Below are 13940 nucleotides of genomic sequence, written 5' to 3'. Positions count from 1 at the left end.
GACTCCGCCTTACCCACATCACCTAGACTCTGACATCTACACGTTTGTGGATTGGGGTGATCAGTCCTTAGTTCCAAATATTGGGGAAGATGCTCATATTGGCATAGGATTTTTTTTTTACATTGCCAAAGCAAGCAAAATAGATAGTCAACAAATTTGAAATAAACAATAAACAATACATTACAGTTACAAAAATTCCAAAAGAATAAAGACATTTAAAATAACATATTATGTCTATATGCAGTGATGTAATGATGTGCAAATAGTTAAAGTACATAAGGGAAAATAAATAAATAAACAAATATATCTCTCGTCTTTAGGTAAGCCAATCAGACGAGGAGGGTGCTTAATGGCTACGTTCTTAGAGAAGACCAGCTGAACACCCATTTAATGATACAGTCAGTCATAGAAACAAACCATAATTACACACTAGACCTAAAATCATCATGCTCATTAGCAGTACTTAGCAGCATGTCCAGTACAGCCGTTTGGTTGTTGCTGGTCTGACGTGAAACAAATGTCTATTATGTCCTCTGATGGTAAGCTGATCATGTCATTGCTTGACGAAATAAAATGCTGTCTCACAAGGTCACTGTCACTGGTCAAACTGGGGACCAGAACAGAATGGAGTCTAGATTAAAACAACCTTCAGTCACAAACACATCCCTCTAAACATCAATACACTGCAGCACCTGCTCTGCAACCAACAAAGCCCAAATCCAATGGTTAAAAATGTAGGAAGCATACGTTTTTACTCACCAATGTAACAACACAGTGTGGTCAAGTAACTTAGTTATAGTGACGATCTGGTTACCTAATAAGTACAAACATCCGTCCTCGATATTACATCACAACCCGGAAAAACATTTTCCGACATCACTTCTACATTCTAATCGGTTTTATGTAATACAAATAGAAAAGTGAAGTGTAACGTTGCATTGGGACTTTTGATGTATATACTAATGCAAACAAAACATGTGGTTATGTTTATGCTACCAACCATTTAAAGGTGGAATACGCAGAAATGTATTTTATTTATTTAACCTTAATTTAATTAGGCAAGTCAGTTAAGAACAAATTCTTATTGACAATGTTGGCCGAGGAACAGTGGATTAACTGCCTTGTTCAGGGGCAGAACAACAGATTTGTCAGCTTGGGATTTGATCTAGCAACCTTTTGGTTACTGCCCCAACACTCTAACCACTCGGCTACCGCCACCATTTCATGGTAGCAAACATTTCTAATAGTTCTAATTTCAGTTTATGTGACAAAACAAGCAAGTCTAGAGAATCATTGTAACATTCAAGCCGCTGTGAAATATTTTTTAAATTCCCAAATAAATTGTATTTTCAGCTGTTTGGTGCTGGTGTACAAAAACGAAAGTAAAAGATGAAAAAACAGAACAGATTCTTAGGCTTGCTTTCAATGAGAATGACAGATCTCTAACTCACATTTGAATTTGGTCGAGTCACCCAAAAAGTTACATATCGCAGCTTTAAAATACAATAAATGTGGTAACACTTTCTATGAATATCATATGCATAATGCATTATACAGCATTATACAAGTTCTCATAATATATTATACAGCATTGTCATGAAGTTGGCCTGTGGGTAAGGTTTATGAACCCCCCATAAATACCTTTCTCCCCTCTCTCTCTTAACTCTACTGAAGGACTCTTGAATAGCCTTTGTTAAACATAGAGAGGCTGGGAACATCAAACAGTGGGGGGAAAGGAACCATTTTTCTGTAATAGAACCAGTTGAAAATATGCGCTGGTACTTAATGAATATGATGTCAGTTCGGTTGTCATCTGAGACATTATGACTGATGACAGGACAACACAAACTGTATCTGGGAAAGTCTACACATTCTAGTTATCAGATTCACATGGAATTATTGTGCAATTTAAATGTTTGAATATGAAACTATTTGTGAAAATACAACATGTAATTTTAGCTTCCAAATGAGAGAATTGGGTTTTCATAAGGTTAGAGCTCTGCTCAATCAGTGGCCCGCCCTGTGAAGAGACATGGGTTATAAACTATGAAACACACCCTTCTCTCCCTCCACTACTTAAGCCCTTGATGAAAATGTAACCTCCTGTTCCGAGGACGATAGGACGACGGTCCATATGTTAAAAGGGACTAACATGTCAACTACAGAACTAATCCAACCTCAGCGTGAGCTTTGGTTGTGAATGGTATGAACTTTGAACTCTTATTCACTCCAGAAGTGATACCTCCTAGCCGTGGAGTTAGCAGCGGCCGCTGTAAACGTGGGCTAGGAAAGGACGGACGACGTATCCAGTCTAACACACAATGACGATACTACAACGTATACAATTTACCACCAGAGACATTCTTCTGAGGACAGGAAGATCTCTGTTGGCCAACACGGCTAGCATCTACGACCAAACTACCAAAGTAAATATTTATTGCATTTTCGTTTTTCAAATGGGTGGTAATTTAGAATGCATAAGATACTGTATTTACGATAGCATGGCTTCTCCCTTTGTTCCTCAGTCTTCCCGCTCTTTCACTCAAACCCAACCCCCTTTCCTTTGTGTAACCAGCCGTCATGTTGGCTCTGTCCACCAGGGACGTTTTCTGTATGACATAATTTGCATTCTGTGTATATGTAATGCTGTGTGATTAGTTAGGTATTTAGTAAATAAATAATTAAAACCAATTTTGTATTGCTGATTCAACTTGTTAGCCATGGTTCGTGAAGATAACCAGGAATTTACATTTTTCAGATGAGACTGAAATAAGGTGACGATTAATATTGACCGCTATTTATGTAAAATATTACTAGGTCTTTAACCTGTTACTCCTACCCCCTACTTTTTCGAAACATTCTGTTAAAAACCGCGCAACATTTCAGCGCCCTGCTACTCATGCCAGGAATATAGTATATGCATATGATTAGTATGTGTGGATAGAAAACACTCAGACGTTTATAAAACTGGTTAAATCACGGCTGTGACTATAACAGAACATGCGTTTCATCGAAAAGTGCAGGAAAATCTGATCACTGAAAATGGGAAAATATATCCATGCGCCACTTCAAACCATTGTTAAACGTGATCCACATTAAATGGGGCCGAGGTTGCAATACCTACAGCTTCCACACGATGTCAACAGTCTTGTCATTTGCCTACGATTTGTTTCTTGGTCAAACAGACACAAGGCAGCGCAGTTCTTCCGGTCTCCGACCGGATATTTTGGTTGAGATTTACCCGGACATTATTTCCAGACGTACAGCTATAGAATATACATCGCCTCATGATCAATTTGATCGCTTATTAATGTTTACTAATACCTAAAGTATTTCGAAGTGTTTTGTGAAAGTTTATCTTCGACTTTTTTAATTTAAAAAAATGACGTTATGTTATAAAACGCTATTTTTTTCGTTGATCACAGTCTTCATAGATTGATATCTAGGCTATATATGGACCGATTTAATCGAGAAAAAAAAGACCCAATAGTGATGTTTATGGGACATCTAGGAGTGCCAACAAAGAAGATGGTCAAAGGTAATGAATGTTTTATATTTTATTTGTGCGTTTTGTGTAGAGCCGACTATGCTAATTATTTTGTTTACGTCCCCTGCGGGTCTTTTGGGGTGTTACATGCTATCAGATAATAGCTTCACTTGCTTTCGCCGAAAAGCATTTTAAAAATCTGACTTGTTGCCTGGATTCACAACGAGTGTAGCTTTAATTCAGTACCCTGCATGTGTATTTTAATGAACGTTTGAGTTTTAACGAGTGCTATTAGCATTTAGCGTAGCGCATTTGCATTTCCAGATGTCTAGATGGGACGCCTGCGTGTCAGGTAGGAGCAAGAGGTTAAGAGTTTATTCGGAAGATAACAGCTCTATAAACACTCTTGCGTGGTGCCCGACTTTCTAGTTAATTACATTTACATGATTAGCTCAAATCAAATCAAATCAAATGTTATTTGTCACATACACATGGTTAGCAGATGTTAATGCGAGTGTAGCGAAATGCTTGTGCTTCTAGTTCCGACAATGCAGTAATAACCAACAAGTAATCTAACTAACAATTCCAAAACTACTGTCTTATACACAGTGTAAGGGGATAAAGAATATGTACATAAATATATATGAATGAGTGATGGTACAGAGCAGCATAGGCAAGATACAGTAGATGGTATCGAGTACAGTATATACATATGAGATGAGTATGTAAACAAAGTGGCATAGTTAAAGTGGCTAGTGATACATGTATTACATAAGGATGCAGTAGATGATATAGAGTACAGTATATAAGTATGCATATTAGATGAATAATGTAGGGTATGTAACATTATATTAGGTAGCATTGTTTAAAGTGGCTAGTGACATATTTTACATCATTTCCCATCAATTCCCATTATTAAAGTGGCTGGAGTTGAGTCAGTGTCAGTGTGTTGGCAGCAGCCACTCAATGTTAGTGGTGGCTGTTTAAGAGTCTGATGGCCTTGAGATAGAAGCTGTTTTTCAGTCTCTCGGTCCCAGCTTTGATGCACCTGTACTGACCTCGCCTTCTGGATGATAGCGGGGTGAACAGGCAGTGGCTCGGGTGGTTGTTGTCCTTGATGATCTTTATGGCCTTCCTGTAACATCGGGTGGTGTAGGTGTCCTGGAGGGCAGGTAGTTTGCCCCCGGTGATGCGTTGTGCAGACCTCACTACCCTCTGGAGAGCCTTACGCTTGTGGGCGGAGCAGTTGCCGTACCAGGCGGTGATACAGCCCGCCAGGATGCTCTCGATTGTGCATCTGTAGAAGTTTGTGAGTGCTGTTGGTGACAAGCCGAATTTCTTCACGATGCTGTCTGTGTGAGTGGACCAATTCAGTTTGTCTGTGATGTGTATGCCAAGGAACTTAAAACTTACTACCCTCTCCACTACCGTTCCATCGATGTGGATAGGGGGGTGTTCCCTCTGCTGTTTCCTGAAGTCCACAATCATCTCCTTAGTTTTGTTGACGTTGAGTATGAGGTTATTTTCCTGACACCACACTCCGAGGGCCCTTACCTCCTCCCTGTAGGCCGTCTCGTCGTTGTTGGTAATCAAGCCTACCACTGTTGTGTCGTCCGCAAACTTGATGATTGAGTTGGAGGCGTGCGTGGCCACGCAGTCGTGGGTGAACAGGGAGTACAGGAGAGGGCTCAGAACGCACCCTTGTGGGGCCCCAGTGTTGAGGATTAGCGGGGTGGAGATGTTGTTGCCTACCCTCACCACCTGGGGGCGGCCCGTCAGGAAGTCGAGTATCTAGTTGCACAGGACGGGGTCAAGACCCAGGGTCTCGAGCTTGATGACGACCTTGGAGGGTACTATGGTGTTGAATGCCGAGCTGTAGTCGATGAACAGCATTCTCACATAGGTATTCCTCTTGTCCAGATGGGTTAGGGCAGTGTGCAGTGTGGTTGAGATTGCATCATCTGTGGACCTATTTGGGCGGTAAGCAAATTGGAGTGGGTCTAGGGTGTCAGGTAGGGTGGAGGTGATATGGTCCTTGACTAGTCTCTCAAAGCACTTCATGATGACGGAAGTGAGTGCTACGGGGCGGTAGTCATTTAGCTCAGTTACCTTAGCTTTCTTGGGAACAGGAACAATGGTGGCCCTCTTGAAGCATGTGGGAACAGCAGACTGGTATAGGGATTGATTGAATATGTCCGTAAACACACCGGCCAGCTGGTCTGCGCATGCTCTGAGGGCGCGGCTGGGGATGCCGTCTGGGCCTGCAGCCTTGCGAGGGTTAACACGTTTAAATGTTTTACTCACCTCGGCTGCAGTGAAGGAGAGTCCGCATGTTTCCGTTGCAGGCCGTGTCAGTGGCACTGTATTGTCCTCAAAGCGGGCAAAAAAGTTATTTAGTCTGCCTGGGAGCAAGACATCCTGGTCCGTGACTGGGCTGGTTTTCTTCTTGTAGTCCGTGATTGACTGTAGACCCTGCCACATACCTCTTGTGTCTGAGCCGTTGAATTGAGATTCTACTTTGTCTCTGTACTGACGGTTAGCTTGTTTGATAGCCTTGCGGAGGGAATAGCTGCACTGTTTGTATTCGGTCATGTTACCAGTCACCTTGCCCTGATTAAAAGCAGTGGTTCGCGCTTTCAGTTTCACTCGAATGCTGCCATCAATCCACGGTTTCTGGTTAGGGAATGTTTTAATCGTTGCTATGGGAACGACATCTTCAACGCACGTTCTAATGAACTCGCACACCGAATCAGCGTATTCGTCAATGTTGTTATCTGACACAATACGAAACATATCCCAGTCCACGTGATGGAAGCAGTCTTGGAGTGTGGAATCAGCTTGGTCAGACCAGCGTTGGACAGACCTCAGCGTGGGAGCTTCTTGTTTTAGTTTCTGTCTGTAGGCAGGGATCAACAAAATGGAGTCGTGGTCAGCTTTTCCGAAAGGAGGGCGGGGCAGGGCCTTATATGCGTCGCGGAAGTTAGAGTAACAATGATCCAAGGTTTTTCCACCCCTGGTTGCGCAATCGATATGCTGATAAAATTTAGGGAGTCTTGTTTTCAGATTAGCCTTGTTAAAATCCCCAGCTACAACGAATGCAGCCTCCGGATAAATTAATTCCAGTTTGCAAAGAGTCAAATAAAGTTTGTTCAGAGCCATCGATGTGTCTGCTTGGGGGAGAATATATACGGCTGTGATTATAATCGAAGAGAATTCTCTTGGTAGATAATGCGGTCGACATTTGATTGTGAGGAATTCTAAATCAGGTGAACAGAAGGATTTGAGTTCCTGTATGTTTCTTTGATCACACCATGTCTCGTTAGCCATAAGGCATACGCCCCCACCCCTCTTCTTACCAGAAAGATGTTTGTTTCTGTCGGCGCGATGCGTGGAGAAACCCGCTGGCTGCACCGCCTCCGATAGCGTCTCTCCAGTGAGCCATGTTTCCGTGAAGCAAAGAACGTTACAGTCTCTGATGTCCCTCTGGAATGCTACCCTTGCTCAAATTTCATCAACCTTGTTGTCAAGAGACTGGACATTGGCGAGAAGTATGCTAGGGAGTGGTGCACGATGTGCCCGTCTCCGGAGTCTGACCAGAAGACCACCTCGTTTCCCTCTTTTACGGAGTCGTTTTTTGGGGGGTCGCCGGCTGGGATCCATTCTGTTGTCCTGGTTGAAAGGCAGAACACAGGATCCGCGTCGCGAAAATCATATTCTTGGTCGTACTGATGGTGAGTTGACGCTGATCTTATATTCAGTAGTTCTTCTCGACTGTATGTAATGAAACCTAAGATGACCTGGGGTACTAATGTAAGAAATAACACGTAAAAAAAAAAAAACTGCATAGTTTCCTAGGAACGCGAGCGAGGCGGCCATCTCTGTCGGCGCCGGAACTCAATCAGGTAATATTAATTACAGAGAAAGGATTTTATAGAATAGCATGTCATATCACTTAATCCGGCATGGCCAATGACATGACAGCATGATACATGTTCTCATAATGCACTATGATCGCAATAATACAGTAATAAGCATAACAATACAGCATAAGAATAGTTATAGACACACATAAAGACTCATATGGACTCAAAGTCTGTATACCAATACTCATAATGCATTATAAGTATAATCATAGTCACTTATAGCTGAGGAACTCTCAACTCCGTTCTCTTATATCGAAGCTGAGTTGAGTTTTGTACCCATGTTTGTCCTGTACAACTGCGGTCTTTCTACGAGGTGCTGAAATTCTTGCTTTTAATTGAAAAAAAAATATTGAGTACAACCATCAACCTTTTCCTCATTTGTGTTGCTTACATTTACATTACATTTAAGTCATTTAGCAGATGCTCTTATCCAGAGCGACTTACAAATTGGATGTTGCTCATCCTACGTAAGCTGAGATTCAATTGGTACATGCAAATCACGCTGAGCAATGTTATTGTAAATATTAATGTTATTGTAGAATTTTGTCGCACTGGGCTTTGACTTTTTCATTTGCCTTTTTCTTTCTTGAACTGTTTATGTTAATATAATATCCAGGTGTACCAATTGTACATATGTTGGGTCTTAATTTGGTCCCCCTGTTGCAGGAGGACCTTCCTTTAATTTAGTTGAGGTTGAAAAAGGCTTCTGAAGCTTGTAATTACGAAAAGCGTATCAACCCCTTCAAAATTGTCCATTACTTATCATCTACATAAATCATTCACATTTCCTGTTGCTTCAGGATTATTTTCTTACTGTAGCAAACTAGCTCACATTAAGGTCCTACATCTGTAGGATCTTGAGGCAATGTATGTTATGTTTGAGAAAAAGAATGAAGAGCTTTGTGTTGTGTCATCATGAAATGTGCAGAGGTTCATTCGCTGAAAGCAGACCAATGACCACTTCATAATTGTATAGTAACAGTTTATGGTGGATTGTTATCTGTCTGCCTTAGGCATTTCATCACTTTACCCATATCAATCAAATATGACTTTATAAGTATGCTATATGCCATACAAAGATTGTGATGCAGTAATAATAACTTGCTGCTCATTGAAATGTATCACACTGATGGTAATTATAATGCTGCATGATCGTTGAGGAAAAAGTGACCAGCAATTATAAAACACTATGTTGCTGTACATAAAAAGTGATTATGATTATACATATAATGCATTATGAGTATTGGTATACGGAATTATAAGCCTATGAGTCTTTATGTGTGTCATAATGGGTATATGGAAAATGAGAGTATCATGTAGTAGCCTAAACCTATCGGTGTTACATTGAACTGGGTGAATGGAATTTAAATGAGAGTCATCCAATATGCTGTAATAGAAATAAGACCATGCTCATTAAAAAAATAATTGTCCTCCCTTATCTTTAACAGCACTGACCGCCACTGGTTTATACTGCATTGTTACTGCATTGTTACAGTGCATTATGAGTACATGCATAATGCTGTATAATGCATTATTAATATGGACTTCATAGAATTTGTTACCAGAAAAGTCACTCTGTCACTGTGTGAAGTGTCTCTCACCTCATGTTTTTAGGCGTTATCTATTTCTGTCAGTGTGTCTCTGCCTGTGCCACATCACAGGGTATGTGTATGGGAGGGGTTGAGCGGGAGACGAGGAGAGAGGAGGGGGGGGAGGGGGGAGCAGGGCATAAGGGGGATATGAGGTGGAAAACAGAGGGGTAAATGGGGAGAAGAGAGGAGAGCCCTTGGGAGTGGAGCATGCTGAGATTTCCACTTCCTCAATCCCAGCAGGCTACAGGGGGATCTTGAATGTTCAAAGCCAGAGACATGCACACTGGGAGAGAGCGGAAAGAGGAAATGGGAGAAGGGCATACAGGGGGAGATAGGGTAGGGATGGGCTGTCAGAGATCAGGGGCAACAAATAAAACACTGTTTAAAAGTTACAAACATCAGGAGCTCCCTCTCCCCATGCCTGTTCCATCACTACACTCACAACACAACCAATATCACATGTCCTACTGAACCAATTCAGAAGCGACAGACCTTGAGCCAATCACCAACAGAGCTAGAAAATATATATATATACAAAAATATGTGGACACCCCATCAAATTAGTAGATTTGGCTATTTCAGCCACACCCGTTGCTGACGGGTGTGTAAAATCGAGCACACAGCCAATCTCCATAGACAAACATTTCCGTAAAAATGCAACACTCACTACCGAGTTCCAAACTGCCTCTGGAAGCAACGTCAGCACAATAACTGTTTGTTGGGAAATGGGTTTCCATGTCCGAGCAGCCTCACACCACGCCTAAGATCACCATGCGCAATGCAAAGCGTAGGCTGGAGTGGTGTAAAACCCACCACCATTGGACTCTGGAGCAGTGGAAACGTGTTCTTTGGAGTGATGAATCACGCTTCACCAATCTGAGAACGCTACCTGCCCAAATGCATAGTGTCAACTGTAAAGTTTGGTGGAGGAGGAATAATGGTCAGGGGCTGTTTTTCATGGTTCGGCCTAGACCCCTTAGTTCCAGTGAAGGGAAATCAACACCACAGCATACAATTTCTGATCGGTGTGGAAGAACTTGACTGGCCTGCACAGAGCCCTGACCTCAACCCCGTCGAACACCTTTGGGATGAATTGGAACACCACCTGCGGGCCAGGCCTAATCACCCAACATCAGTGCCCGACCAACCTCACTAATGCTTTTGTGGCTGAATGGAAGCAAGTCCCTGCAGAAATGTTCCAACATCTAGTGAAAAGCCTTACCAGAAGAGTGGAGGCTGTTATAGCAGCAAAGGTGGGACCAACTCCATATTAATGCCCATGATTTTGGAATGATGTGTCCACATACTTTTGGTAATGTAATGTACTTCAAAAACACAGTTTTTATTATGTGACTTAGGGGTGGCATTTTCCTACTCAATATCCTCGACTGGCAAGACACTGACAAAGAGTATGTAGGGCTATGCTTGGATACTTCGATATAACTTACTTATAATAATTTTTGGATTGTCCATGTACCCAGACAACACAGAACCCAGAAGTGAAGTCTCACAACAAAAGGCCTGGAAGCAGTGATCTACAACACAAAAGGGTCCTCATTCACTCTCCCAAAATCAACCAAAACATCCCTTCTCTCTAGCTGCCTTATTACTTCTACAAGAGGAACATAGAACTTGGTCTACATATCAATGAATTTAACCACAGGAAACCAATATCTACTTTCTTAAAACTGTCAGGGGTGCACTAAGAATTGAAATGCTCTACCAGCAAGGGAAATCTCCATTGCCATGTCAGAAACAGAGAGAGAGAGCGAGAGAGAGAGAGAAAACATATTTTTGTCTCATATTTCCATTGCTCTAGAATTGCAAACATTAATAACCGCAGCCGTCCCCCCTCCCTATTTCCCTCTCTGCGCTCACCATCTCTCGCCACGCTTGTGATCAATATATTTCAGAGGGGCACATGGAATCCAGATGAAAGAGCATGGACAATCCACAAACCACACCTGAAGCATCCACAACCTCTCTCTCTTCTTCACTTCTCTCTCTCCCTTTCTCTTTCTTTCTCTCTTTCACTGATTTCCCTCTCCTTCCCGAAGTCTGTCTGTCCCCCCCTCTATCTCTTTCTCTCCCTATTTCCCTCTAGCTTTCAACTGCACGAAAGAGGAAGTGAACGTGCGCCTCAATGAAGAGATGTCAGAACAAGATGAAGCAGGGTCTAAGTGTTGGGTAAGGTTCAAATGTTGAAATTGTACATTTAGTCATTTAACAGACACTCTTATACAGACCAGGGTTATAAGTGCCTTGCCGAGATGTTTCACCTCGTCAGCTTTGGGATTTGACCCAGCGACATTTTGGTTACTGGCCCAACGTGGTTAACCACTAGGCGATTTAATGGTCTGGTTTAACTTCAAAGATTGTTCCTGTGTAACAACTACACTGTAAGGCTCCACAGCCCACAATAACTAATGTAGTCAAAGTGACAGCACCATAATAACAGCTTCAGACATATTATGCTGTATTTGACATTGCAATGTACATAATCTATTCGTAACATCCACATAAACCGGCTCAAAAAAACTAGATGGTTATGTTTTTCATTACGTGGAAAAAACACAAGGCTACACAAATACATATTGCATATTTTTTTCGATTGAAATCCCTCTCTCTCTTCAAAATCGGCTAGCAACAGTCCCTGATTGGCTGCATTTTCCATAATTTGACCATGCATGTAAATGTCTCCTGCCCAGTAATTCTGTGTGTATTTTCAGTGGCGTTCGAGTTCGGGTTGCATTTTCTAATGCTTAACATTGAGTGAGGCTCATTAAATTCACAGAAAATCACAGCAAATCCACAGTATATCCAACAGGACAACTTCCTGGGTCATCATTGCACAGTACCTTTTGTTTGTGAGCGGCGAGGTATCCCTGTAGTCTCTCTGCTCTGAGGAAGGGACTGCTGTGCACTGCGAAGCGCACGTCCAGCGTCCTCTCCCTGACGTCTGTCAGGCTGAAGACGTTGATGTCGTCAACGCCCACCGCCAACATCTCCGACAGGAAGTCCACCAGCAGTTCATAACGACTCCTCAGGCTACCACGCTGCTCAATAAAATCCTTTGCTGTGATGTCTGCAAAACACACACACACACACACACACACACACACACACACACACACACACACACACACACACACACACACACACACACACACACACACACACACACACACACACACACACACACACACACACACACACACACACACACACACACACAAACAAAGTTATACAAGCCAACATATGCCACATGACTCGTCCCTCTCGTTTTCCTAGGCAGGAACAGATGCATCCCTAAAATCTCTTCAGTGAGCAGGAGAAACATACAGGCAATAAACAGAATAACAGACAAGATCTGCTTGTGACTTGTACTCTTATTAGAGAGACACTCCGTGGCTGTAACACTGAGCATATATTTCTAAAAGATAAAGAGCTGTACTCGTGAAAAATGCATGTCCTCGAAAACTGCTCTGGATGTATTTAAGGAACATTACAGTTGTGTGAGGACCATGTTCCCAGACCTGACCTGACGGGCCCTGTCAATCGCCTCTCCTCTCCCTTCCTGAGAGCCATTGGCCCTGGCCCAGCGAGACAGACACCACCCAGCCCTGCCACACAATGTCACAGTCACAGCCAACGCTCACACAGACAGACCACTGTGGCCATGTCGGGGATATTGAGCGGGGGGGTAGAGGACGGAACAGCCTTCAACTTCAATTTGGAGCACGGCATCGCTGCCAAAGAGAGGGTGCTAAGGTGAGAAAGTTCCTGAGCCGAGGCCGACTCTAATTGAGCCAACACCTTCTAGCATGGGATTAGGAGAGAGAGGGAAGCTGGGGATGGAGCAGCGGCCCTGTGCTTTACCTCTGCCCCCACTCCCCTCAGTCCCCTGGGCCCTGTTTGAAACAGACAGAGTCCCCCTACTGCTCCAATCGAAACTCTTCAGCACACAGGAGACAGGTGGAAAAGATAGGGAAAGAGATTTCATCCCATTTTAATGACATCAGTGACATAGTTATACATTGTTTTAAGAGAGAAGGCTCCAATAATCATATCTGATGAATGAAACGTTTAATAAATGCATGTTTTTGAATTTGGGTGTTTCTACAAAGTTTAGTGTGTGTAACTGTCTGACTGAATGTGTGTGTGCGTGCATGTGACGTGTATATGTGAGTGCATGTGTGTAACTTTCTGACAATGTGTGTGTCTGTGTGCTCTCATCTCTCCCACTCTTAATCCCCAGGCTGACGGCAGGCTTTAAGTGTCATGCTGGGATCACCTGAGCGGTGTCAATCTGGGATCATTAGGTCCTGAGGAGTGCCAGTGTTGCTCAGTGTGATTAAGGCCACGGGAACAGACAGAGGGAGGAATCCTAGATTGACATTAAGAGAATGGAAATGGAACTCAGCGAGAGGATGCTGCTGCCGATGCTACTGCCGTCTGTCTGGTCTCATTACCAGTGCGGTGGGAGACAGACAGGGACTCTCTTTAACACGGAGGGACAGATTGACACCTGGCTTTGATCCAAAGCAAAGATCACATCGACTCTCCTTCCCACGGGCATTAGGGGGATACACACACACACACACACACACACACACACACACACACACACACACACACACACACACACACACACACACACACACACACACACACACACACACACACACACACACACACACACACACACACACACACACACACACACACACAGTGGCGGATTTAGGTGTTGGCGACATGGGCAGCTGCCCGCACACAATTCTTTGGAATGGTGACATTTGCGCGATAGGTTTTCTAGCTCTCATTTGCACGTCATGTCAATGATATCATGTCACCGTGTGGGACAATTAACCTTGTCAGAGTGGGCGACCTGATTCTAGTTTGTGAGCTAGGCAGGCTACTGCCTGGGAAGGTCTCCCA

At 43.1% G+C, this 13940-nt stretch overlaps 1 protein-coding gene across 1 annotated transcript in view; it reads right to left on the bottom strand.

The window, feature by feature from the left end:
* The window catches only part of LOC118394137 (neural-cadherin-like), a 192308-nt gene that overhangs the window by 47851 nt on the left and 130517 nt on the right, over window positions 1–13940 (bottom strand). The window contains exon 21 of the mRNA XM_052462059.1: window positions 11861–12087. Coding sequence (XP_052318019.1) covers window positions 11861–12087 — 227 coding nt within the window. The remainder of the gene's footprint in view (window positions 1–11860; window positions 12088–13940) is intronic.

This window comes from Oncorhynchus keta, chromosome 14 (assembly GCF_023373465.1).
Source record: "Oncorhynchus keta strain PuntledgeMale-10-30-2019 chromosome 14, Oket_V2, whole genome shotgun sequence".
Lineage (NCBI taxonomy): Eukaryota > Metazoa > Chordata > Actinopteri > Salmoniformes > Salmonidae > Oncorhynchus > Oncorhynchus keta.
This window is presented reverse-complemented; position numbering and strand designations above follow the sequence as displayed.